Genomic DNA, 25,534 nt, shown 5'->3' on the forward strand with positions numbered 1-25,534 from the left:
TCTCTTTTTCTCTACCTATGCAACAATGTTGAACAGTAGTTCTGTGCTGTTTTAACCACTGCTGCACCTACAAGACTAACTTAATCACAGGTCCATAGAGCAAACCAGAGGGACTGACTGACTTTACAGCGATAGAAACCTACACATTGCATTTGTTGCCATACTTGAATGTGCCTGAAGTAAGACCTGGACTTTCACAGGGCTGCCCTGAGGTTTGAGTTACAGAGACATTTTAGGTCAGCCAGGATATTATGAAATACAAAATGAGTTCAGGATAAAGCAGGTCATAAAATGTCAAATTAAGCACCAAAGACCTCAAAACAAAACATGCTTTATGAAAGGACATGAGATTTGCAGAGACTTTATGAAATGTTGTAAAGCCATAATTTATGAAGCCTTTTTATAACAAGTTATGTTTCAAATTTTATATTATCAACAAGCTAATAAAAGAAAGAAGTAGCTAAAAGTACAGAAGAAGCAGCTGTGCTAGGCAGAGGTTATGTAAACCTCAAAGAACTGAACTGGAAAATCAACTGCTTTCTGTTGCTTCTTGCACCTTTGTAAAGCACTTGAGATTATTCTTTCTCAATAGAGTTTCCTGAAAGATCTGTTTTCCTCTATTACACTGGGTCTCTTACAGCCTAGCCTTTAGGCAGTGTGCCCGGTGCACATACAGAGCAAGGCTTTGTGTGAATCCTGACTGGTATCCAGCTATGTGTCCTTGTCAGGGATGTAGCAAAGGGCATAGGCTTGTACTTCATGGACTCCCATTTCCTGCATGGACTCTACCTCCAGGTACAAGTGGTTCTTTCATGTTCTTGCAAATTGTTTATTACTTATATTCTTTGGCCTTCCATTGGACTTCCAGAGAAAATTTGTTGCACAGCTGCAGCCTTTTCTTTTTCTTTTCAGATTGTGTCTATGCGATTTAGCATGGTTGATCTTTCATGCTACAGCCTTGAGGAAGTACCAGAGCACCTCTTCTACAGTCAAGACATCACCTACCTCAACTTACGCCACAATTTTATGAGAACAAGTGGAGCAGGGAGTCTTGACTCTCTTTGCAGGTCTGCAAAGAATAATTTTTCTTCTACATTTGGAGTCCATGACATGTGGATACAGGAATGAAGTACTGCCTGTTCTTTTGGGGATGGTAAAAAAATAGATCTTTAGGAAGCTCTAACAAGTTAGGGGGGCAGCACAAGCAGGAATAAACTTCCAACTATTAGTAGTATATTCGTGAGCTCCCTTCCACAGATTCTGTGCTAACTCTGATTTGAGATAAGGCTTGTGGGGTGACATGCCATTTATATGGACAAGATGCAATAGTAATATTAGGCTGCTTGCTAAGAAGAGAACATCTCGGGGTATAAAACAAAAGGCAAGGAAAAGCATAATGCTGCTGTTGTGAAATAAGTGTTTGTAGGAAGAAGTTTAGGTCTGAAAAACCCTGTTGCGGCAAGTTCTTAATGTGTATTTGGAATTGGCAGAGGGCCTGTGAGACTCCAGCTTTGCTTTGGAAACTTGTGATGATCTGCTTTTAAGAGAGTAGCAGTTGTGTGATGGTATGGAAGCATGATGTAGTCATCTTAGGTAAGTGAAGGAGTCTTACAAAAATATTTTTAAATTAATTTCCCAAAATCATAAAAATCTAGAGGGAGATTAGTCTGTTGATATGTATACCAGCCATGCTAAATAGAATTCAAGGAGTTGCTCTATGAAATTTGAAAACCGTTAGGAAGCTTATAGTAATATTGTCCAATGGCTCTGTTTGGAATGCATTTCCCTAAGGAAAATGTATTTGGAGAAACTTTGCAAAACTGCTTTTTGGTTTTTTGTTTTATTTGGTTTGTTGTTGTTGTGGTTTTGAGGTTTGGTTGTTTTTGTCATTTTGGTTTGTTGGGGGGTTTTTTTGCAGGGTGGAGTGGGGAAAGGTGTATTTTTGTTTTCTTTGTCTCTAGGGGCCTACTACTGTGCTAATATATTTTTCTTTCTCTAGGGTTAGAGATGCCCAGGTATCTATGAGAATATACAATGAAAAAAATTGCTCACTTTTGGGAATTCTTTGCAGTTTCCTTGTGAACCAGAGTCTAGTCTGGTTTTCCAAACTTGCTTAAAAGCTTTCTAATGCTGAATTGTAATAGATTCTGTCACTGAAGAAGCTGCTTAAAATAATCTTAAGATTTTGCTCTCTACTTGTCTCTTCAAATACATAGTATGATTTTTGAAAAGCACATCAGAACTTTATTTTCTAAAATGGAGTATCCTTGGTTCACTGGATCAGCAAAGGGTCTTGAAATTTCTTTTGACCTTGCATGTAGTCAACAAGAAATCTGACATGTCAGAAACTCAACTCTTTTCCTGGCCGTGACTATGTTTGATGAAGCTGAAATCCACAAACAAACAAAAGCCATAAAAGAAGCTCTCACTTCACACAATCTTGAATAAACAGATAGCATAGGTTGCCCATATAAGGCTGCTCATTGCCTTTTGAAAAGATTTTCTGTCTGAGGTTTTTAGGATGCTTCTAAAATTACAGCACCACAAGAAGACCCTTGCTCACTTGCAGTAAGTGCTCTCTGTGCATTGAGACTGTCAATTCCCAACAGCAGAATTTTTCACAATGATAAGATCTCTTCCTCTGAGCAACTTTCAAGCTTTAGGAGTCTAATTACCTATAATTATAACAATTGAGCAAAAATTATTGGCTAAAGGGAATATGTTAAGCAAAGGGCATTAAATGGTCCTACCTGCTTTGTTACATCTCCTAGCTTATTTTCTATGTACTGTAGTACCTTTCAAGCATCTCCCTTATCTGAAAAACACCGAGATCTGGTCTTAATTGATATGTGTGTGTGCACACACGTGTATACATCTACATGACTCTTGTCAGCATTCTAGCTAGTTCAGATTTGTGCTGGTGTGCTTTGGTGGCAGAACAGGATGTGTTAAGCTTGGAACATTTCAGGGCAGCACCAGTTTGGGCTGCTAAACAGAAGATGGTCATCCCATGGAAGATTCACTGCTGTGTTTCCATACCTCTTTGCCATCTCAGTATGCCCTATGAGAGCCCAAACCATAACCTGAGGAGCCACAACAATTTTGGAATCTTTATCCCCTGTAATACCTGGTTCATAAATACAGCTTGAATGAGAGTTGCATTTCCATTCCACTCCACTCCTACATCACTACATGAGCTTACTGAGGCAAAGAAGAGGGAACAGAAGAACTCAAAAGGCTTTTGAGTATTGTCCTCCCCACTGAGTATGGAAGCATGCTTGAGGAATCTCAGACCAATCTGTGTCATATTCCAGTTTCCCTTCAGCTTTTGGAAACTGTAATGCCTCTCTTGTGCTTGCTTTGATATTTTTGCAGAGGGATGAATTCTAAACATGAGTTGTGCTGTTGTGTATCCCTCAGAGCAGCTTCTCACTAAACTGTTAGGGAGAGAGAAACACTGCTTGGCACTAAGAACATGTATAGCAAAAGCCATTGCATAACTCCTGAGAAAGGAGTTTTATTAAAGCATTTGCTGATTTCAATCCCTGAGATCCACAACATGTCCTAAATCTCTTAGTTGAATCAGCTAATGAGATTGTTCAAATCTTAGGTTCATCTTCATTGTTTCCTTCTTTTCCAATACTGTGGTGGAGTTCTGTGTGCAAATTTCTATTTTTTCTATCATTGTTATGTCTTTGCATTATCCTTCCTTTGAGGAAGGCTTTTACCAACATAGCATTTTTTCTCTTTGGCTTTCAGTTGCAGTATGAGAGTCTGTGGCTGTAGCAAACAAAAATGCCTGTGCCCTTATTCATATGATTGGGTGCTCAAAGCAAACAACTCATGTCCAAGTTTCAGCTATGCTCCCTCTTTCAAAAGAACACCCCCCAATGTTATAAAGCAAAATGGAGAAATATTATGCATAGTTCCTACGCAGATCATTACAAGTATTATGAATCCAAAAAAAGTCACTATAAAGAAGAAAACAACTTCAAAACCTTTCAGTCCTATATTTCAAGACATCTCAAGCTAGAAGTAATATTCTCCCTCAAGCTAATTAACCTTGGTTTTGTTACTGATATTAGAACATTTGCTTCAAAATAAGAGCTACACACCCATGCCTGGGAAAAGTAGGGTAGGGGAGGCAGATGAATAGCTGCATGTGTCCAAGAAGTAGTTCTCTGGTACATGAAATTTGTAGTTATCTCGTAGAAGTGAGATATTAATTTCCCCACTGAATTAATTTTTGGTGGTTCCATTTTGGGATGAAGAGGCTTTTACTTGGGGAGCAATACTTTTGCTTTCTGTAGAAGGAGGCAGGAACTCTTGGAGGAGAACCCTGCTGTATGTTACCCCAGCCATGCTAAATTCCTTCTCTCTCTTTGGACCTAGCAAGGTGATTGAAGGAGCTAGAAATAGGTAACCATTTCTCAAGCACCAGTGGGACTGTAGTGACTGTGGGCTGTGTGTACTTGGGGCAGTAGGTGGGATACAATCTGCTGAGCAAGGAGCACTGTAGTTGTGCAATCTTGTTCAAGGACCTCTGGGTGCAGGTCTTGGGTTTTCCCAGCATGAAGCATATGCTTTCCTAGTCTTCCCTTTTACAGCTTGGCTTGGCTTTCTGTTTTATTCTCAGAATAGTCCTAGTGAATGTTTTCAGTTCCTCTTTCCCCAAGCTTTGTAATTGTAGACTCTTACTTTAATTAATTCTTTTACGGTAAATTTTTTTGAACGGAGCATTTTAGTCACCTTAATCTTAGTAGCAGTCACTAGGACAAAGCTTGGAAATTCGGTGTAGAAGGTTGTTGTCAGTTACTGCAGTAAACCCATGCTATTTGATCACTTTCAGCATGACAGCTGAGAAAAATATCAATTACTTAAACCTAAATTTATGCAGAAACTCCTGTAATGAGTTAACTGACTGTATCACCAATGTACAGACCTAAGAATTCTTTGACTGGTTTGTGTGTTTTTAGACATGTAGGTTTGTGAATTAACTAGTGTTCTTGCTAATAGGTTTTCTCAATTGAAGAGTCTGAACTTGTCTCATAATAGACTGGGAGAGTTTCCTGTACCACTGTGTGAGATCTCTACTCTGACAGAGCTTAATATTTCCTGTAATGGACTTCATTACTTGCCAAGTCAGATTGGCAAACTGTTGAAGTGAGTATGTTCTTTACATCTGTGATCATAAATATCCTTGGTGGTTCAGCTGAGCACTGATGATGTGCAGGTACTGTTTCTGAAAGTGTGAATTCTAGGGCAGCCTGTTTTGCCCATGAAGGCTGAATGATTAATTTGACTCCAGCAGGAGGTCAAGAACCAAGATATTCAATCCCTTAATCACTACTAGGAAAATATCACAACTCCTAGTGCAGAAAAGATGAGGAAACTTGATGCAGATAAAGCACTGAAGGCAATTGCATAGATTCTCAAATAAGTCTATGTGCATTTTTCTGCAGCTTCAGAGTTGTCTGACTTTCTGCATTTATTTCTGAATTTAATATTTTCAGTATTGATGCAATTTCTATTGAAGTTTTAATTTATTGTAGAAAACTCTTCTGTGGTAACTTCTCACAGGGGTCTAGTGATTTTTGTCAGCACTGGTATGTTTGATGATGTTCTACAGAATTGGCTGGTTTTGTGTTAGAGGATTTTAACATGAAAATACTTGAGCAATCCCCTCTGAAAATTTTGTCTTAAGTTTGCTGGAGCCTTGTCCATTTTTCCCAGTAGCTACCCCAAATGCATAAGAGCTTAAGCTTAGTTAAATTTAATTGCAAGACTGGTAGTACATTTAGATAAACATCAATATTGAACTGTCGGTTTATTGTGGCCTGCTTTTCCTCCAGCTTGTATCTTTAGAAAAGGAGTGTCTGCATCCACACTGTATGTGAGCAAGTAATTTCCAGAATGATCTTTTAGCCACCCAGAATGATCTTTTAGTGATTAAACTGTGCCGTTTGTAGAAAATCAAGTAATTAAGTAAATATCTTTCATTTACAATGTAAGTACTGATTTGTATTTTGCTTGTGTTAACTTACAATCTTTGGCAGAACTGGAAGTTCCAACCCTATTACATGTGTGATAAAAGTACTTCAGTAACTTTATGTGTATAAGAATAAAATTAGCTGTTAGGTACCTTTAAAAATAACCACATTGAGACAAGCTAACTATACCAGAAAATTCACTGAAAATATGAAATGTGATAGTCACTACTCTTTGAAGAATTATTTCCTTTCTTTTTTTCACTGTTGCAGTCTCCAGACTTTCTGGCTTGATGGCAATTTCCTTACATCCTTACCAGAAGAGATGGGAAACCTGCAGCAGCTCAGCTGTCTTGGGCTTTCCTTCAATAACTTCGGTGTACTGCCAGCAATTTGTGAGAAACTTGTCACTTTAGACAAACTAGCCCTGGCAGGGAACTTGCTAGAGATCCTGGACCTGACAGTGCTGAACCGTATGGGTCACATCAAAAGTGTGGACCTGAGGTAAGGGGTGAAACTGGCAGGTGTCTATAAAACAGATTGCAACTTTCCATTTATAGCAGAGGATCTGTGCAACTTCTGGTATGTTTTGCAATAAATTAGGTTCCGTTTTTTTCTCTCATTGATTCTTTAGCTTTTACGGAGTTCTGTTTCTGAGGGTGTGCAGAATCCACTTGGAAAAGCAAGCTCAATTGAGCAGTGCCAGATGCTGAATGAACCTTGCCCTCTAGATTCCTCTTGTGATTTGCTGTTGCCTTGAGTTTTGGTAGCTCAAGATACCAAAACCTTGATCTTTCCTTCCCTTTTTTGCCTCTCTGCCCTAGAGATGTGATCCTGATTCTCCAGGCTGCCAACTGCAGACCTCTCAGAAAGGGACAAAGAGCTTTTTGAGTCTGGCAAGGCAGTCTAGTATCTGTTCTCCACATTAGCTTCCTGTGTCCGTGCAGAGTAGCTGCCCCTTGACCTGGTTTCTGTTTTCTAGACTAGATGTTTCTTCAGAATCTCTTTAAGAATTTGGGAATCATTAAAATGGTTATGTGTAGCAGTGTAGACAAAGGAAGTGTTTTTGTTTGTATTCACTGCCTGAAATTCACCATTGCTTGTCATGCATTTCATTGACTGTGCTCACCATTGGTATTGGCCTTCACCAGAATTCTTCCTTTCCTGTTCTTTCTTCTCTCTTCTTACTGATGTCCAGTGTTCAGTGTCCTATTTTCTGACTTTTTAACTCATCTCTGAGTGTTTAGGCTCAACAACCTGAAGAGAGCAGTGGCTGACACTCTGGAGGGGAACAAATCTGTGGCTTACATGGATTTACGAGACAATCTGATGACAGATCTGGATCTGAGTTCCTTGGTCAGCCTGGAGCAGCTACACTGCGAGCGAAATCAGCTGAGAGAGCTGACCCTGAGTGGCTTCTCCCTTCGGGCCCTGTATGCCAACAGCAACTGTATGTCTCTTTGTCTTCTTTACCTGGCTTTTCCCTTTAAGCCCTGGGAACAAAGGAAAACAGTCTTTTGCCCTCTCTCACACATTAAAAAAATACTTATGTTGATGTTATTGTGGTGAAACCATATGCGATGGGTCCTCTGAGGTTAGCTCCTACGGATCACATATGCATGGGTGTACACAGGCTGTGTAACAGTGTGCAGGTTGTGGTGTTATGTCCAAGGAATTTGTGTTCCATTGAGATCTGTTTGGGAGCCCACAAAGAAAAATACAGTTCTCTCTTGTTCTGATGCTCCACATGACAGATGGAGAAATGGATAGTGAGACACTAAAGTGCCATATGGCAGATGTATGAAGTGTGAACTCTACGGTTGGAAGTATCAGTGGGGACTTTGAGTCTCCATAAAGAAATACTGTGAGTCTCATTTGATAACTAAGCTGCATCTCTGTGCTGTTTTCTCTCTGAAGCTCTGCAATCATACTTACTTGCTTTACTTCCTCAGGTCTGACAGCTGTCAATATTTATCCGGTTCCTGGTCTACTGACATGTCTAGAACTCTCTCAGTAAGTGATAATACACAACAGAATTTAAAGCAAGTATCTGGACATCTTGAGAGCAATTAAACACAATAGAACTTCAAAGCCCAGCACTAAACAATGATGAAAGTGTCCCAGACCAGAAGCCTTTCTGAACCAGTATGACCTTTTCAGGTGACTTCGCTGTCCTTCAGCTGTAGGCTATGATCAGGAAAAAAAAAAAAACCAAGCAGGGACCACTGAACTTGGGGCAGCTTACTGAGCTGAACAGGGGAAGATCTGTGGATCAAATATTTAGAGTAGCTCCCAGTGATCTCTGCTGTTGGTTTCATTGCCTACATCTGCCCTTGGAGCAGCACTGTGATACCTGTAAGATAGGATGCCCTGCCAAGTCATGAACCAGTTCAGTTTGCATTATCCATTACTAACTCAGATGCTGTTCATTTTTTGACTGTTGCTTTTGGTTTGGCAGCATTCAGAGTCTTTTTCATATGGAGTGCTGGTTTCTTGCTTTTCCCAATTGCTTTTCTCAGCAATCAACTACAGTGTGTCCCAGACTGGGCCTGTGAAGCAAAGAAACTGGAAGTTTTGGATGTGAGCTACAACTTACTCTTGGAGCTTCCATCGAGGTCAGAAAACCTTTGTAAACAGAACTGAGCTTTCTTCTACAATGGGCTGTCTGGGAAGAGAAAAGCAGTGCTATTCCTGTTGCTTAATTCCTTGTTGTGTCGAGATATATACTCTCACTTACTTTATCTGTGTTGCATCAAAAATGCTCTATATTCAAATGTTGGAAAGAACCAGTTTCTAGGTCAGCCTTTTGAACAGTAGGGGCTAGGTAATTCCATTGTGTGCTTTCGGCTGCTACTGTAGCTCTTTGCACCTGACACAGAACATGCTGCTGTGATTTATATGTATTATCATACTGTCTGTGAACACATGTCATAGGTGAGACCCTAATACATTTTGCATCATGTCACAGAAATTCCATGTTACCTTTGACAGGGAGTTATCACAAAGGGACAATTCAGTTGATATCAAATGTAGCTTTCACAGTATACCATCAGCCAGTTCCTTTCTCCTTATTTCCCTTTCAGTTTCTGCAGAAATGCAGTGAATGAGAGCCAAGAACTAATACAATTTTGCAGTTATTTATCCTAGGAAGAAGCAAAGCATAAACATTCTCAGCCTAATAAGGGTGTTAGGTGGGGGTGTGATTTGATAAATGACAGTGTCTGAGGTAAGTTGTACTAAAACTGAATGGAGAAGTGGTTAAAAGGGAAGAAATGCAGAACATGGGTTGGAGAGGTTGAAGCAAGAGACATAGGTGGTGATTGGCAGTGATATTCCAGTGATTGTCACAGAAAAACTGTATACATCAAAAGCAAGAAAAGGACATAACAAGGATGCGATAATGAGAACTTAGGAGAGAATTTTAGCCAATCCAATGGATTAAAGAGACCAAACTTTAAGTATATTATGCAAAGAATAATTTACTGCCTCAGAAATAATACAGGAGTGCCAAGCTACTAGTTAAAGCTTTGAATTTATGTTGACACTGTGGAAGCACTTCTGTCTACTTACAAGTGACAACAGGCATTTAAAGTCTTCCTTTGTGACTACTTCCTCTGTCTGCCTGAGAGAATGCTGGGCACATGCACACCAACTCAAGTCACAAGATACCAAACAGTAGTAGCGTAGAGGGAAATGTAGATACGTTTCCAAGCATCCAGAGTGTCTTGAGTCATCTTACCCTGTGTCTTGTTCTGCTTTGTAATTGTTTACATTTTATGGATCTGTGTATTTTAATTTTTCCCTGCTGTACAAGCAAATTAAGTGGATTAAATGCTACCTTTCCCACTCTGTGGACGTCAAGAAGAATGAACCAAGTTAAATAGAAAACCCTGTGTCTTTCTAGGATCCTCAGAAGCTTGAGTCTTCGGAAGTTGATGGTGGGACACAATCATCTGCAGAGCCTTCCACCTCTTCTAGAACACATTCCACTGGAGGTGCTGGACCTTCAGCACAATCTGTTGACTAAACTCCCAGAGACACTCTTTGTCAAAGCTCTGAAGTGAGTGTCAATAGCAAACATCTTTTGTCTGCATTATCCTTTGGAGTGTATGGGCTGGAAGTGGTACCTGTGTGACTGTCCTTGCAAGGTGCTATTTGCATAAGAGAGAACGAGGTGTGCCCTTTATGAGGTTATTCAGGTGCCATAAGAGAAGCCATCAAGCTGATTGGAAGGAATCAGTCCATGTTACTGTATAATTACTGGAAAACAGAAGCTACCTGAAGAGCTTTGTGTTTAAAAGTAGTCATAAGTTCAGGTGCAAAAAAAAGAAGCCAGTCAGATTCAGGTCATTGGAGAACAGAGAGACCCTTTACAAATGAACAGTCTCTCATAACTGTCTATTCACACAGCACAGTTCATTCACACAGTTATTCACACAGTTTTTCACACGGAGTTAGCCCTTCTTTAAAGAAGCCCTTCTTTAAGTAAAGTTTTATGTTGTCTGCTTCCACAAGTATTACCCATGGGCTTTTCAGTGCTCACTGTTTACTATAAAATGCTGTATGCATCCACAGTGCATATAGCTAGTAAGTCATTAGTAGGCTCACAAATCTTAATGTGAGTAGGGATGTTACAGTATTGTCTTGCCTTCTGTCTGATACTGCTGTATACACTAGCATTTGTACAGCTCCTTTCCCTTGTTACTGCAGTGGTTTGGATGATGTGAAGTCTTATTCTTGCAATTGCTGTGGTTAGCCTCAGGTACCTGAATGCATCTGCAAACAGCCTGGAGTCCTTGCCCTCCGCATGTCTGGGGGAGGAGAGTTTGAGCATGCTGCAGCTGCTATACTTGACTAATAACAACCTCACAGATCAATGCATCCCTGTCTTGGTGGGACACCCAAACCTACGGATTCTGCATCTGGCAAACAACAGCCTGCAGACTTTCCCTGCAAGGTAAGTCAGTAAGGCTGTTGGGCAAGACAATGCTCCCTGGGAGGAAGCTGCCACCTCCCCATGATGTGAGTCAAAGTCAGAATGAGATGCTCTCCCTGTGGCTTGAAGACAAAAGCCTGGCATTTCTACACATAAAGGGAGGAGAAACGTGTTAAGGGGGATTGGCACATGCTACTACTGTTTGCTGTAGGTTTTCCTGTCATAGTTGGTGTGCCACCCAGGGGGACCAGGGGATGTAACTTGTTGTGTTGCATGTGGGGGTGAGGGAGTGTGTGATATTTCTTTGCAGCTTCAGCGCTGATGGTGAATGGTCTGTCTGTTGTAGAAATCCAAGCCAGGCTTGGGGACTCTGCATCTTACTAGAGCATCTCTTAGGGTTTTGGGTCTCCTATCAGTAAATCAGAAAAGTAGCTCATAAAGGGCAGCATCTATGGATACCTCATCTGTAACTTCAGAATGTGACAAGTTCATGTCTGTAAGATATTTGTTTCCCTTTCAGCAAACTTAGTAAGCTGGAGCACTTGGAAGAGCTGAATCTCAGTGGAAACAAACTGAAAACAATTCCTACAACGATTGCAAACTGCAAGCTACTTCATACGCTTATTGCACACTCTAATGAAATCACCATTTTTCCAGAAATCATGCATTTGCCCCATATTCAGGTATTTGTATGGAGAAGATAAAGATGTATCTGGGTAAAGTTTGGGCTGTAGAATAAGTAAGTGCTAGGAGAGAACAGGAGGTCCAAGCAAGGCCAAGTGCAAGGTGCTATACCTGGGTCAGGGCTGCTCCTGGTATCAATCTAGACTGGGGAATGAATGGTCAAGAGCAGCCCTGCTGAGAAGGGCTTGGGGATGCTGCTGGATGAGAGTCTGGACATGCCCTGGCCATATGTACTGGCACCCAGAAATCCCCACACACACGCCTGGGCTCATCCCCAGTGGCATGGACAGCGGGTAAGGAGGGAATTCTGTCCCCTGGCCTGTTCAGATGGGATCCCACCTGGAGGGCTGCATCCAGCTCTTGAGTCCTCAGCACAAGAAGGACTTAGACCTGTTGGAGTGGGTTCAGAGGGGTCCGTGAAGATGATTAGAAGGCTGGAGCACCTCTGCTGTGGCAATGGGCTGAGTGCTTTGGGGTTGTTCAGCTTGGAGAAGAAAAGGGTCTGGAGTGACCTTATTGAAACCTTCCATTACCTAAAGTGAGTAAAAGAGAGCTTGAGAGGGACTTTGTCCAAAGGCATGGAGTGACAGCATAAGGGGGAATGGCTTTAAAGTGAAAGAGAGTAGGTGTAGGTTGGATATTAGGAAGAAATTCTTCCCTGTGAGGGTGGGGAGGCCCTGGCACAGGTTGCCCAGAGAAGCTGTGGCTGCCCCATCCCTGGAAGTTTCAAGGCCAGGTTGGACAGGTGTTGGAGCAACCTCTTGTAGTGGAAGGTGTCCCTGGCCATGGCAGATGTGTTGAAAAAAATGAGCTCTATGGTCCCCTCCAGCACAGACCATTCTGTGGTTCTATGTCTTTTCTTGATCAACCTGAGAAGAGGTCACAGAATGTGCATTCTAGATCTCTCATCTTTCTGAGTTGATCAAATATCTCATTCACCTTTACCCCCTGTCTCTTGACATTTCTGGTTTCTTGCATTTGAGACAGTGGGCAGTGTTATTATACAGCTCGGCAGGTTTGCGTATAGAGGCCTTCCTTTATCTTTGGAGTGACCTAGTCTTTCAGTATTGGAGTCATGGCTATTGCAGGTTGCTTATAAATCATTCTTCTTCTGACAAGTCAGATCCATTTTCATAACCTGTGTGTGAGATACAATAAGTAGCAGGGTTGTATGATGTTTGTAAGGAGCACTGGAGTAACTGATGACATAGAGTATTTTAATTTGTCATGCTGTTTGTTGCTACTGCAGTTTGTGGATTTGAGCTGCAATGAGTTAACTGAAATCCTAATCCCTGAAGCACTGCCAGGTGCCTTGCAAGAGCTGGATCTGAGTGGAAACACAAACCTGGTCTTAGAACACAAGACACTGGATATCTTCAGGTGAGCCATTGACATGTCAACCCAGTAATGACCTGCAATGGGAAAGGGTAACCCTTGCCAGGAGAGGAAATGGGATAGTAAAGTAAAAGCACTTTATCACTGCATGGTGGTGTAGCATTCCCTGCCTGAGGCAGCTGAGACTTACTGTCTTTGGGAAGGGAAAAGTCTGGATTCGATACATTAGAACAAAGAATTTTTCAGGTAGTATGAGGTTTTCCCAGGTGTGTTTGGCATAAGCAAGCAGACACCTCCAGAAGACCTAGACCTTAAACTCCTTTCCTTGATGCAGTTCTTTCCACAGACTGCTGTCTAAAACTAGACTGGACAAGGTCCTAAGGCCTATTCAGCAGGTTCTAAAAAAGCATAACTTCTGTTCTCTCTATAGTCACATTACCACACTGAAGATTGATGCTAAGCCCTCCCTCATGGCAGACTCAGCACTCAGTTCTGCCTTCTGGAGTCACGGAGTAGCTGAGATGGCAGGCCAAAGAAATAAGTGAGTATTATGGTCTGCTGAGCACTGACACTGTCTTCTCAGGATGCTGGGCAGAGTGCACTGCTGAGCACCCAAGCAGACCTCTTTTGCCCAAGAGCTCATCCATCCCTTTTTCTCTCTGGATCTCTTACTACGTCTTGATAACTTGTGTCTCCACATTACGTTTTGCCTCAATTTTCATGCTTTTCCTGGTACGCTTGGACTCTTCTTCCCTCTCCAGCAAAGATGCTTTTTCTCTTGCCAGCTGTGCCTGTTGCCCTCTCCTGCATGTGGTCAAGGAGGGTTTGGGAGTTCCAATAATAATATGCAGCTGTACATCTCCCAGGCTAGTGAATGTAGGGACAGTGGCTTTGCTGCCCTGTGAGAATAGCGCTCACAGCAAGGTGCCTGATGGCTGTGGTTTTGAGAAAAAGATAATTTTTTGAGACATACTAACTTAGCTTGTATGCTTTTCTGACAGGCTGTGTGTGTCATCCCTGGCACTGGGCAATTTTGCAGAGGGGATGGAGGCTGTGTATGGCATGTTTGATGGTGACAAGAATGAAGAACTGCCACGTTTGCTGCAGTGCACCATGGCCGATGTGCTCCTGGAGGAGGTACAGCAGTCTGACACCATGTTCATGTCCAACACCTTCTTGGTCTCCCACAGGTAGGACAGTGAGCAGGCTGGTCCTGGTGGGACTTGCATAAGGTATATCAATATGTTAGGTGGGGTGAGGCAGCCCTCCAGGATGCCTGTCAGTAGAGTCTGGAGCCTCCTACACCTTCTCCTCCAACAGGAAGCTGGGCATGGCTGGGCAGAAGCTGGGCTCCTCTGCTGTCCTTTGCTACATTCGTAACGAGGTGGCTGATCCAGCCAGCAACTTTTCTCTGACTGTGGCCAATGTGGGGACGTGCCAAGCCGTTCTGTGCCGAAGTGGAAAAGCACTGCCTCTCTCCAAAGTCTTCAGCCTTGAACAATGTTCAGAAGAAGCCAGGAGAGTCAAGGAACAAAAAGCCATTATAACAGAGGTTAGTTTGGACCCTTTCCACTTTATCTTCCACACTCACATAAAAGCTTGGTACAAATACATGAGCTCAGCTGTCTGCTTAACATTACAGGGGAGAGGATGAGATGAAGGTACTGAATGACTTGTCTAGTGCTTCCTGCTCTGCCTCATTTGCTGATTCGCTGTCCAAAATTGCATGTTCCTAAAACACTTTGGCCTAAGAACTGTGGGTACAGGATGACATCTAGTATGCAAAAGTATTAAAATGATTTCTAGAGAACTCTGTAAAGGTTAACTTTCTAAACACTTGGAAATAACAGGGAAGTTCCAAAGAGTGGGAAAAATATATCTGTAAAGATCTTGAGAAATTAGTGCCAGTCACTGTAGTTGTATGCTCAGTTGGTCTTTTAAAAAGTATTAAGTTGCTAAATAGAACTATTTTCCATAAGCATAATGTGTCACTGTGTGACAGCTCTTCAAGGCATAGCACTGTGGCTACTGACTGAAAATAACAATGGGATTAATGTATCATGTTACATAGTTTAAAAACTGGCTCACTGATGGATTCTGAAAAAGAAAAGTGAAATTATTGTGTAAGAGACTTCCCTGTGCATCTCATCTGCTGGGTTTTAATACTTGGCAGCAGCAGCAGTGCTGACACCCAGAGGATACAGAAATTAAGAACACTGAAATTAAACTCAAAACACTGACTCGGAAAAGGGACTGAGGATTGTGGGCATTTTTCTTTATGGGAGACCACTGCCAGGCTGGCCAGGGGACCATCTAGCAGAAGGGGGTAATACGTCCAGGTTACAAAAACAGCTTGAGATTATTTACTTGTTCTTTTTATCCTTGGGATGTAGTGTCCACATTTCAGAATGCAGTTATATATTAATAAAGAGGGAAATAGTTCAAATAATACACAGAAATAGCTTAATGTCTGGGTAACCTGTCTTGCACTGAGAAAGTCAAAAGTCACCATCTCACATGTACTAAAAAAATAAGTTTCCCATAAGACTAATCAGTGAGACTCTCTGATCAGTGTACTGCAGGTAGTCTAGCTGCACATTTCAGAATAGTCTGCTACAATTCTTCAGAGTGCAACAAAAGGTCTTGTAGGATGAAAGTGTGTTATTGCCAGCATGGATGATGGCAGTTATTGTACCTGGTCATCAGGTATAGTGAATGTCTGCACTGCAGTACCTGCACCTAGATCCCTTTCTCCAATGCTGCAGCTGTGTAACTGGCATTTCTCGAGGCTCCAAACCAGCATTCCAATGCTACTGCCTTGTTTCTCTTATCTGCAGGACAATAAAGTCAATGGTGTGACTTGCTGTACTCGGATGCTGGGCTGCACGTACTTGCATCCTTGGATCCTGCCCAAACCACAGGTCAATTCCATTCCATTGACTGTACAAGATGAGTTGCTACTTCTAGGGAACAAAGCTCTCTGGGAACACCTTTCTTATGAAGAGGCTGTCTCAGCTGTGCGGCACCTACACGATCCACTAGCTGCTGCAAAAAAACTCTGCACTTTAGCCCAAAGCTATGGTTGCCAAGACAATGTTGGTGCAATGGTGGTATGTCTGAACATCAGTGAGGACAACTGCACATGTGAGATGCACGGCCTCACTCTGACAGGCCCTGGGGGATTTAGTTCTACCACCACCAAACCAGCAACACCTTCATGTAGCAGTGGAATTGCTTCAGAGTTCAGCAGTGAACTATCTGCTTCTGAGGTTAGCAGTGAGGTGGGCTCTACTGCATCAGATGAACATGGTGCTGTTGGTCTCGATGGCAGCTTGCTACCACGACAAGAACGACGTTGCAGCCTACATCCTGTGCCCCCCTCAAGCATCTTTCAGCGCCAACCTTCCAGTGCCACCTTTTCTAGCAACCAGTCTGACAATGGTCTAGATAGTGATGATGAGCAGCCTGTGGAAGGTGTGATAACAAATGGCAGCAAAGTGGAGGTAGAGGTGGACATCCATTGCTGTAAAGGCAAGGGTCTGGAATTGGAACATCCTGGTGCAGATTACAGCTCTTCTGCTCCAGGGTCAGAGGATGACTCTGGGCTTGTACTCATCATTCGGAGGCAGAATAGTGTAAACAGCAACACTGTGCAGAGAGGGCTCAAGGAGAAGTGTGAGCTCCAAAAATCTTTTTCCACATGTTGTCTTTATGGAAAGAAGCTTTCCAATGGCTCCATAGTGCCCTTGGAGGAGAGCCTCAACCTCATTGAAGTAGCGACAGAGGCACCTAAGAAGAAGACAGGCTATTTTGCTGCTCCATCCCAGATGGAGCCAGAAGATCAATTTGTGGTGCCACCTGATCTGGAAGAGGAAGTGAAGGAACAAATGAAGCAGCACCACAAGGACAGAGCAGATCAGGAGCTGAAAGAAGAACTTGCAGCATCCCTGCCAGATGAGTTTGACACAGCTTTGTAACCCTATGAGTACCATTCCCACATTATCTGTCCCAGGAAGCTCTGTTTCACAAGGGCTGTCATGCCCTCTGAGAGAGCTGGGATCTGCAAGGAGTACAGACACCTGCTGCTTCCTTAATGGAGTTGAGGAAGAATCAGGAAGGTCAACGTCTGGGCTGTCCACTTAACTACTGTAGTGTCTCAGTTGTCCTATGAGCACGCAGATCAGCTGCTGAGCTCTGTGTTAGGGACTGTCTGGTAAGTCCTTGAATCCTGAGGTTCTGCCAGAAAGGGGCTAGTGTATGTGTGTGTGGGGTGAGGAGGCTGCTGAGAGAGAGAAATGCTCAGTGTTTAGAGTCCTGTGAATATTTCTGATGCCATGTCCCACCCCTCTCCCCAGAACCTGACTTTTTTATTCCTTGAAAGAATACAGCCAGTTGCAATGAAGCTGACCTGAGAATGGTTTCCTACATTAATGTTGCTGTTGAGGCAGGACGGGAATGAAGAGACTCTGACCTAGAAGGCTGTAACTCTGATCTATTCAAAATACACTGCTCTTTTATACAGAGCTTCACAAGGACCAAATCCATTGGTTCTGAAGTGAAAACAACCCACAGCATTGGTGCAAAGTGCTTGACGCACAGTGATAGAACTTAACTATAAACAATGTGAAAAACAAGAGAGATAAAGAATTATTTACATTCTCTCCAGCTCTTTCCCAGGCGTCTGCCTGGCTAGAAACTCTCAGTTTCTTTCTTTGAATCTGAGTCCCACACATTAATTGCAAGCACTTTTATTTATTGCACTTAAAAGCTGTTTTTTTTTCCCTTCAGCCCAGCACTTTATTATTTAGGGTAAGGGGAGAAAGCACCCAACAGCAGGTATGCTGTGGACTTTTCCTAATGGATGTTCTTAGGACAGCGGAGGACTCAGGGTTCTGATGAGCACTGGTGTAGGGGAAAGTGAAGGTTATGGTGGGATCATTCTGTGCAGGATGAGAAAATATATAGCTGAGTGATAAGCAGGTGCAAACCAATGCATTTTATATGGAGCATAGGAAAGATCAGCTCAGGACTGGTTGATTAAGGCAATGTGTAGATCTAGTGGTTCTAGGTGCAGAGCACAGACCCACCTCAGCAGCAACCTGGCCACCTTCATCATGGATGCTTCACAGTAGAGGCCTCCTCTGCAGAAAACATAGGATAAAGACAGGAGCTTTTGCTTGTCTCAGTGTTCAGTCAGAAGAGCCAAGCTGTAAACAGTGGTGTGCTGCTCTAAGACTGGCAGAAGCATCCAATGTTCTTTTCCATCAACATAAACCTCGGCATTGTCAGCTGCAGTGTCTTTGCCTCTGGAAGCAGGAGTCGCATTCCAAATACAAGTTAGCATTTCATGTTATGTGCCCAATTTGGCCACAAACAAGGTGAAAGTGTACTTGTTCCTGCTTAGCCTTCAGCACAAAAGCAAAAATTAAACTTTTCATCGTATTAACGTTTTTATCAGCACTGAAAAATATGTTTAAAACAGTCCCACTAATGATGAACTGGCTAGTCTGCACTCAGATGCCTTGTGTTTCCATTAGGATTTTTGGTAAAGAGTGTAAGTTGGTTGCCCATGTCATGATCTTGTATAAGGGTTGTGGAGATCACTGCCTCTGCAGCATGCAGATCTGTCTTCCTTTCTGCCAGAGCTGGATAGCAGCTGTCCTTGTCATGTCAGTAGTGCAATAATCCTGAATGAGATGTGGGCTAGTGCCTTTTCTTCATTAATGATATTTATGAAGAAAACTTTTAACATTTATTCTGAAGAGATCTGAGGGGGTTGAGTTGTCTATTTTTGGATCAAATTTAGGCCTTGCTCAGAAGGAAATACTATGCAGACTATTTGTGGAATTCTGTCAATATAGATCTTTTGACAAAATCTAATGGAGTTTTACTGAGATTTCAGAGCACCTTGAATTTCTTCTCACTAGGAATAAAAGGTATTTTTATCACGCATGAGGAGCAACATTTTAGGATATACTTTGTGCTAGTTGCAGTGTAATCATGAAACAACCCCATTTTTTGCAAAGTTTAAACTCTCACAATTTTTTGTTGTTTAAATGCCTGTTTCATTTGGAACTGGAGGTTGAAGCTAATTCTTAAAATCACAGAAACAACAGCATTTGAATCCTTTAGGCAGAGGAAAAACAGCAGAAAATATTCAAATGCTAAACCCTGAAACTCTTCCATGTTATCATCATATAAGTATGCAGGAAAGGTTCATCCCAGTGTATTCAACTGCAACTTTTGAGTCTGTCACTGATGATAATTTTACCAAATATCTATGCCTAGCCTCACAGTTTCTGCTATCTGAAAGGGCTGTAGAACACTTCCATTCAGTATGGGACTGATACAGAAACCCTTATTTCTGAGTAAGACTCTGACAAGCCCTGCATTCTAAGTAGCACGTATGAATGCAAATCAGGTCTCTATTTCTTGCACTGATGTGGAAAGTCCAGTGTGTCCTTGCCAGTTTGAATCAGTAGTACTGTGTGCAGAATTGCCACAAGGAGTTAGTAATGAATGGCTCTTACCTAGCTCAGTGTTGAAGGACTAAGGAAAACACAGCTCTACAATGGAGCATGCAGATTTCTGAACTGTACCTCTTAGAGGCAGTGGCAGAATGGAACTGAAGGAATTCCTACTTAGACTTTTTCTCCAGTGCTGTCTCTGGTTTTGAAGCAAAAAGGGAGTTTAAATGCAGCCAGCTCCTATTTTCTATGGGTATGAACTGTCATGGAAGACATGGCTTGTTATCTTTCTTATACTCTAGGCAGAATCCTGTGAAGCTGGTATTATGGACTCTAGGCAGCACAGGCTGAGTTGACTTTACCTGTTCCAAATAGGCTTTCTCTGTTTGACTAAGGCAAGTGCTGGTGTCCTCAAGCAGTTTGTGCATATTTTCCATGTGCTTCTTCCAAGGATTAAGCTTTTCCATTTCAGCCAGAGCATTGTGATGCTTTTTCTTCAGTCATTCAAAATCTTTTTCATGCATTAAAAATAGTGCCTGTTCATCACAAAAAGTGCTGCTTTTTCCTAGGCCAGGTTTGGGTGTCAGCAAAGACACTGGCGTAATTTTTTCATACAAATGTCTTGGATTTTCTAACACAAGATTCCAACTGCTGAGACATGCTTCAAGGTCACTGTCACCCAAAGAAATGGGGTTTTTTCTGACATTGGTCAGACAGTGGTGTGGCTGGGTTATCTTCATCTGTCTGGTGAGGACAACTCATAGAAAAAAAAGAGTGCTTCCCTCCACTACTTTTTGTTTTTCTTCCTCCCTGTATGTCTCCCCTACTTTATTTATTAACACTACCTTCGATTTCAAGCTCCCAAGGAGCACTGCTGTAGGCGGAACAGGTATGAAGGAGCAAGTCTACTGAAGGACTCATAGCAGGGTATAGAAAGTGTCTTCCCAGTTATCTTCCTGTTCTCCAGTCCCTTCCCCGATTTTTTTTTTTTTTTTTGGAGTTTGCAGAGATACTATGTGATTATCACATAACCACATCACTGAGAATGTCCCACTCATTTGCAGACTTGCTGTTAGAGAGAGGTTCTCACCTTGAGGTCCTCAGGCTATTTTTGTCCCTGCTGAGCAATGCAAACCCTCCCACACTGCATGCAGCCACAGCCAGGTAAGGCTGAGGAGGTTGCTGGTCCATCTCTTCAGTAATTCTGGCTCTGCTGATAAGCATGCTTGCTGAGACAGGTACTCTGAAGGCACTACTCTGTCCTGTCCTGTCCAGAAAGGCTTCTGTAAAAGGAACCCATAAAGGTTATGTTGAGTGGTGGGTAGCAGGGGCCCACATGTTAAAGGTAAGAGATAGCCTCCAAGTTGAGTAGCCCCAGAACAAGGAACAGGCCCAGTGGAGGCAGCATCACAGACTGTTCATACCAGACTGGATTCTTCAGTTAGACAGGAGGGTAACCTGTTCCAAGGAGTAGGAAGTATTTCTGTCTTTTGGGGACAAGCTGCTGTGAAGTCTGAAATCTTTCTTGTAGTACACAGGACCTTCAGCCACACCTAAGGCTTTGGACCTGTGGGGTTTCTGCACTCCTTCCAGACAGTTGTGGTGGCTTTTGTGTCACTTGCCAAAGGCCTTTCTTCAGGCAGATCACGTCTTTGGTCTTGTGCAATCATTGTCTGCTGTTCTATTGCTCTTTAAAGACTTAACTGTATTTTTCCTCTTTTTTCACATTTTAAAATATTACCTTTTTTAAATTATTCATATGACCTGGCGCATGTTAAATATTGCAGTGTACCAACTGTTTACTAAATAATCCTTTTTCATGCTTTTGTTTTTAAAAAGGAAAGTATTTTCTGTATCCCACTCTAGCATGCACCTATAATGATCCCTGTTTTTATTGTGTATGGGAGTAGGTTGTCCAATGAATATGCCCTCAGCACTATGGCCTATCTATTGCTTTGGAAAGGCAAATAAGATTGCTGGAAAACCCTAATCCATTGATTCTTTACTCTGATGTATAGAGAGGTTCAGGAAGGACGAGTATTTTTGCATCAAATTTTCAGCTGACTTAGCAATAAAGATTTTTACTTTCATCTGAGAGTTTATTCTGTTTCTGTTACTGTGCTGGAAAAAAATCTCAGCAATATCCCAGTCAAAGGTAGCTGTGTCTAGCAGCAGCTGTGCTGCAGGTTATTCACTGACCTCTATGTGCTACTTCACTCAACAGCCTTCCATACAAAAACTTCTTTCAGAACACTGTGAGGGCAGAATTAGGCTTACCAATTATTAAGGCAGCTTTCTGTTTCCTGCTAGAGGAATGCTGCCTTGTGAACTTGCTCTCAGTAGCACTGTACAGCTCTAGAAGTAGCTGCAACAAGAGGAAATATAGAAATGTTAACAGAAACAGGACAACAATGGACTGTCCTTGTAAATTCCTGTGCTGAGACACTTGATGTTAAAAGGCAAAAAAAAAAAAAAAAAAAAAAAAACCGAACTAAAAATGAGCAAAGTCAAATGAACCCCAAAGCACCTACTGTGTTCCTACTTGGCACCTGTTTTACTTTAGTGTCTCTAGTTCTAAGTGTTCCATGGTTTTGGTAATTGTGAGGATTTAGTCACTTGTGCCAGTGAAAGAAGAGCTATATCCAAGGCAAAGCATGTTTCTGTTATGTTTAGTTCTTTTAATATGGGCAGAACTCTTCTGTGAGACTGTGGTGGTTCCATCCTCATATGAGCAATGCACACAGTGGACAATGCTCTGAAGTGGCATTTCATTTTGAGACATCAGCTGGTGATTCTAGTGCTACTTTTCCCAGTTAAATTTCCTATAAATGTTTAAAAAAAAAAAAAAAAGCACCATCTCATTTCTCCAACTTGTACATTGAAAATGTATTTCAAAAACAATATACTCCTATATTCAATCACCCATTTGATCTCATAAAACTTTTGTCTGATTATCCCAACCCAGGGCATCTTTTTAAGCAAAACTCTTGTATAGAAGTTATATAAAAAGACCATTTAATACATAAATGCACCCTCTCCAGGAGTTTGAAAAGGCATTGTATCACAAGTTAGACTGAGTTTGAGAGTTTTTTTCAGGATTTTTTCATGGCCTTATAAATGTCATGTTCACTCTTGTTTGTTGATTCCAAGAGACCTACAAGGAAACAATATTTAGCTGTCACAACCATGGGCCTCAGTCACTTGTTTTTAAGAGCTTTTTCTCAGTGAAGTCACATGCCTTTTGTAAAGACAGTTTCAGCTACAAAAAGCTGAAAGCATGTATTACTACTACATGCATTGACAGATGCATTTAGTGGCACTACTTGTATCAAGGTCTCACCAGAGAAGGGGACACCTGAGAGTGGAAGGGCTGCCTGTGAAGCAGAGACAATCCACTGCATCAGCTTTGAGACACTAATAACTCAATAATGCAAATTCAAGTTAGGAATAGCCTGACTCTACCATAGTTAGAGCTATGCCAGCCTGGTGAGTGTTCTGTAGCATTAAGGCTGTACTGTCCCGAAGAAAGGAAAGAAGAAAGGAGTAAGGAGACTGGCAAAAATCAAGATCATTACTGGAGTGGAGGAATCATTTGAAAGTTATTATAATTGCAGTGGCTTCTGTTTCTGTCCATGAACTGTCCTGTAATCTCTGACAGCTATGCCTGCACTGAGCAGGTATGCCATGGCAGCCATGCAGCCCAATAGGCCAACAGCAATCTCTGCCCCATGCAGGCTGCACCAGAAGCCCTGATAGCCTTTGCTTTGATAAAGCTGCTCTCTCTCTTTGCACACGGACGAATTATAAACACTCAGCAGAGAATGGAGGAAATAGTACAGACCAGGCACTATGCCAACTGCAATCACTATGTACAAGGTGCATTCAATTAGCAGCCATGCTGGGAAGTGCCACGGGACCTGCAGAACACTAACCAAAATTAGAACACAAGGGAAGACCAGGAGACACCCTCCCACGACCATCGCTGCCCTTGCAATGGGCAGCTTCAGTAAGTAGAAACGTTGGTCAAGCTGCTGGGCTCGCTCCCCATCCGCCCCGCTGAAGCCGCTGTAGGCCCCGCCGTACTGGTAGTAGTAGATGCCCCCCAGGGCGGGGAGGCCGGTGTATCCTCCCGCCGAGCCACAGGACACGGAGCTGCAGACCAGGATCAGGGCGGCGAGCAGGACCTCCACCATCTGGCACCAGGCTGGAGGGGAGGCCGAGGTGAGTCTGCAGCCACAGAGGAGCGCCCGGGTGGGAGCCGGGCCGGACGCTGCGCTCCGCGCGACGGAGGGAGCGGCTCCCGCCGGCCGCGCTCACCCCGGCCCGTGTGCAGGTACAGGCAGCGGCGGCGGCGCTCCAGCGACCCTGGCACGGCGCGGCTTCCCCACGGCCCCTCTACCTCCGGCGCGGGTACGACGCTAAGGAGAGATGATAGGGATGGCAGTGACCCGTCCGGGCCCCTCGCTCCCACCAGCCCGGTCCGCTCAGCCCTGACGGGGACCCGGACCCCTCGCGGCCGCCCGCCCGCTGCCCTCACCGCCCGCTGCCCTCACCGCCGGCCCGCCCCGGCGCGTCCCCCCGGCGCGGCACGGGGGCTGCCCCGCTCCGCCATGGCCCGGCGCGACCCCGCTCCGCCGGCGTTGGGGACGGGGGGCCGGGCCGGGCCGGGCCGGGATACTGCCGGCGCGGTGAACTCCGTCTTGTCCGCTCGCCTCCGCCCCGCCGGCTCCTCTCTAAAGTGGTGGAAGCTCCGACCGGGCCAGGCCCTGCCCCGTCTGAAGGTGCTCAGCTGCCCGGCGCAGGTGCGCGCTCTTCCGGCAATTCCGCACGATTCACCGGCTGTTGGCGTGTGTGCCCACTCCCCTTCGCTTCCACGGACACTGTCCCCGCAGCCCCTTGTAGCGATAACGCCTCGAGGTTTTTCACCTGCCACAGAACATACTCGTTAGAACCCATTGGAAACTGACTGAATTTAACTAATTAAATTTTCACAATTGCACAAGTTCTACATTTTCCTGTGCTGTGAGTTTTGGTGAGTGTTCTTATTCAGCTTTTCTGCCACCTCGTTCCTCTGCAAACTTCATCTGTGCCTTTCTGTTCCCTTATGCAACTCCACTCCCAGCCTCTCTGGGCCTGCCCTAACTCCCCATCCTGTGATGCGGTGACTGCACACTCAAGACACAAGTGCACCAGCAGGTTACATCAGCAAAACAACTGTCTCTGTCTTGTCCTGGCAATACACAGCATTTTGTTGCTTCTCCAGCTGCCCCAGCACAGAGCCTGTGTCTCCAGATACAGTCACTAACACCTTGGGATCTGTCCTGCAGTGCAGCTCAGTGCAGCTGTCAGGTTCCACTTCAGCCGTTGACAGACCATGTTCAGGTAATTTTCTTTAGGTATGTTACCTTATATTTAGCCATACAGAACTAAATAGACCCCTTTTGTGTCTTCTTGCTGGAGGCCACGTCAGACTATATGATGGGACCTTTCTACTGACAGTAATGTCCTGCTGCCAGTCTGTCCTCCCATCCAGGCAGACGCCTTAGTACAGCAGCCATCACCTGCCAGCAGAGGGGGTGATGAATTACTCCTGTGGTTATTGGTGGTGGCTGGAGTGAAGGCAAGTGTCCAGGATCTCACCCATGAACAAGTGTCAGAATTTCTCAGAGCTGGTAAGGGCAGAGCTGATTCAGGAAAGGGAAAAAAGTAAACAGCAGTACAATATGGAAATACAGAAAACTCCACATTCAGAGCAAATTCTTTTATTCAAGAGTTTGACCAAACAGTGCCTGTAAAAGCTCTTTGCTTTTACAGCAAAATAATTGCAAAGAAATACTTCCATTGCATTTAGGAAAACACATTTTTGGGAAAGCAGTTACACTGTAAGGTCTCAGACATAGTACCTGAATATGTGCCCTTAGAGGCACACATTTTAAATTTGTCTCTAAGATGCAGAAATACATTTCCTCCAGCTGCAAGACTTGTGGCAACAGTAAGACTGTTTCACCCTTCTGTCTCTACAGGAGCAACAGCAATAACCCTATAGACTTACATGGTGAAAAGCCTAAAAACTGCACCTCAGCACTGTGGGAAAACACTCTTCTCAACATTTCACCTGATTCCAC

At 43.4% G+C, this 25,534-nt stretch overlaps 2 protein-coding genes across 3 annotated transcripts in view; one reads left to right on the forward strand and one right to left on the reverse strand.

Annotated features, from left to right (window-relative positions):
* The window catches only part of PHLPP2 (PH domain and leucine rich repeat protein phosphatase 2), a 33,480-nt gene extending 11,981 nt beyond the window's left edge, over window positions 1-21,499 (forward strand). The window contains exons 6-19 of one of the 2 annotated variants that reach the window (XM_021526887.3): window positions 913-1,067; window positions 5,017-5,163; window positions 6,261-6,491; window positions 7,235-7,437; window positions 7,940-8,000; window positions 8,507-8,602; window positions 9,892-10,047; window positions 10,744-10,944; window positions 11,444-11,606; window positions 12,857-12,987; window positions 13,373-13,483; window positions 13,944-14,132; window positions 14,263-14,494; window positions 15,780-21,499. In XM_021526887.3, coding sequence (XP_021382562.2) covers window positions 913-1,067; window positions 5,017-5,163; window positions 6,261-6,491; window positions 7,235-7,437; window positions 7,940-8,000; window positions 8,507-8,602; window positions 9,892-10,047; window positions 10,744-10,944; window positions 11,444-11,606; window positions 12,857-12,987; window positions 13,373-13,483; window positions 13,944-14,132; window positions 14,263-14,494; window positions 15,780-16,919 — 3,216 coding nt within the window. In that variant the 3' untranslated portion in view covers window positions 16,920-21,499. Of the gene's footprint in view, window positions 1-912; window positions 1,068-5,016; window positions 5,164-6,260; window positions 6,492-7,234; window positions 7,438-7,939; window positions 8,001-8,506; window positions 8,603-9,891; window positions 10,048-10,743; window positions 10,945-11,443; window positions 11,607-12,856; window positions 12,988-13,372; window positions 13,484-13,943; window positions 14,133-14,262; window positions 14,495-15,779 lie in introns of those variants that run through there. The other variant, XM_077786411.1, reaches the window with a different exon arrangement.
* Window positions 21,500-22,066: 567 nt separating this feature from the next.
* On the reverse strand, window positions 22,067-24,021 carry MARVELD3 (MARVEL domain containing 3). Its single transcript, XM_021526969.3, has 4 exons — window positions 23,963-24,021; window positions 23,727-23,827; window positions 23,251-23,613; window positions 22,067-22,563 (listed from the first exon to the last, which is right to left on the reverse strand). The coding sequence occupies exons 1-4, from the start codon at window positions 24,019-24,021 to the stop codon at window positions 22,502-22,504; spliced, it is 585 nt and encodes a 194-aa protein (XP_021382644.2). The 3' UTR covers window positions 22,067-22,501.
* Window positions 24,022-25,534: the final 1,513 nt, after the last annotated feature.

This window comes from Lonchura striata, chromosome 13, assembly GCF_046129695.1.
Source record: "Lonchura striata isolate bLonStr1 chromosome 13, bLonStr1.mat, whole genome shotgun sequence".
NCBI classification, from domain to species: Eukaryota; Metazoa; Chordata; class Aves; order Passeriformes; family Estrildidae; genus Lonchura; species Lonchura striata.

Coding starts and splice junctions, on each gene's coding strand:
- MARVELD3 (XM_021526969.3), bottom strand. CDS start 24,021: ATGGCGGAGCGGGGCAGCCCCCGTGCCGCGCCGGGGGGACGCGCCGGG. Junction 23,828..23,962: donor CGCGCCGGGGCGGGCCGGCG/GTGAGGGCAGCG, acceptor ATCTCTCCTTAG/CGTCGTACCCGCGCCGGAGG. Junction 22,564..23,250: donor TGCAGTTGGCATAGTGCCTG/GTCTGTACTATT, acceptor GTTTCCTTGTAG/GTCTCTTGGAATCAACAAAC.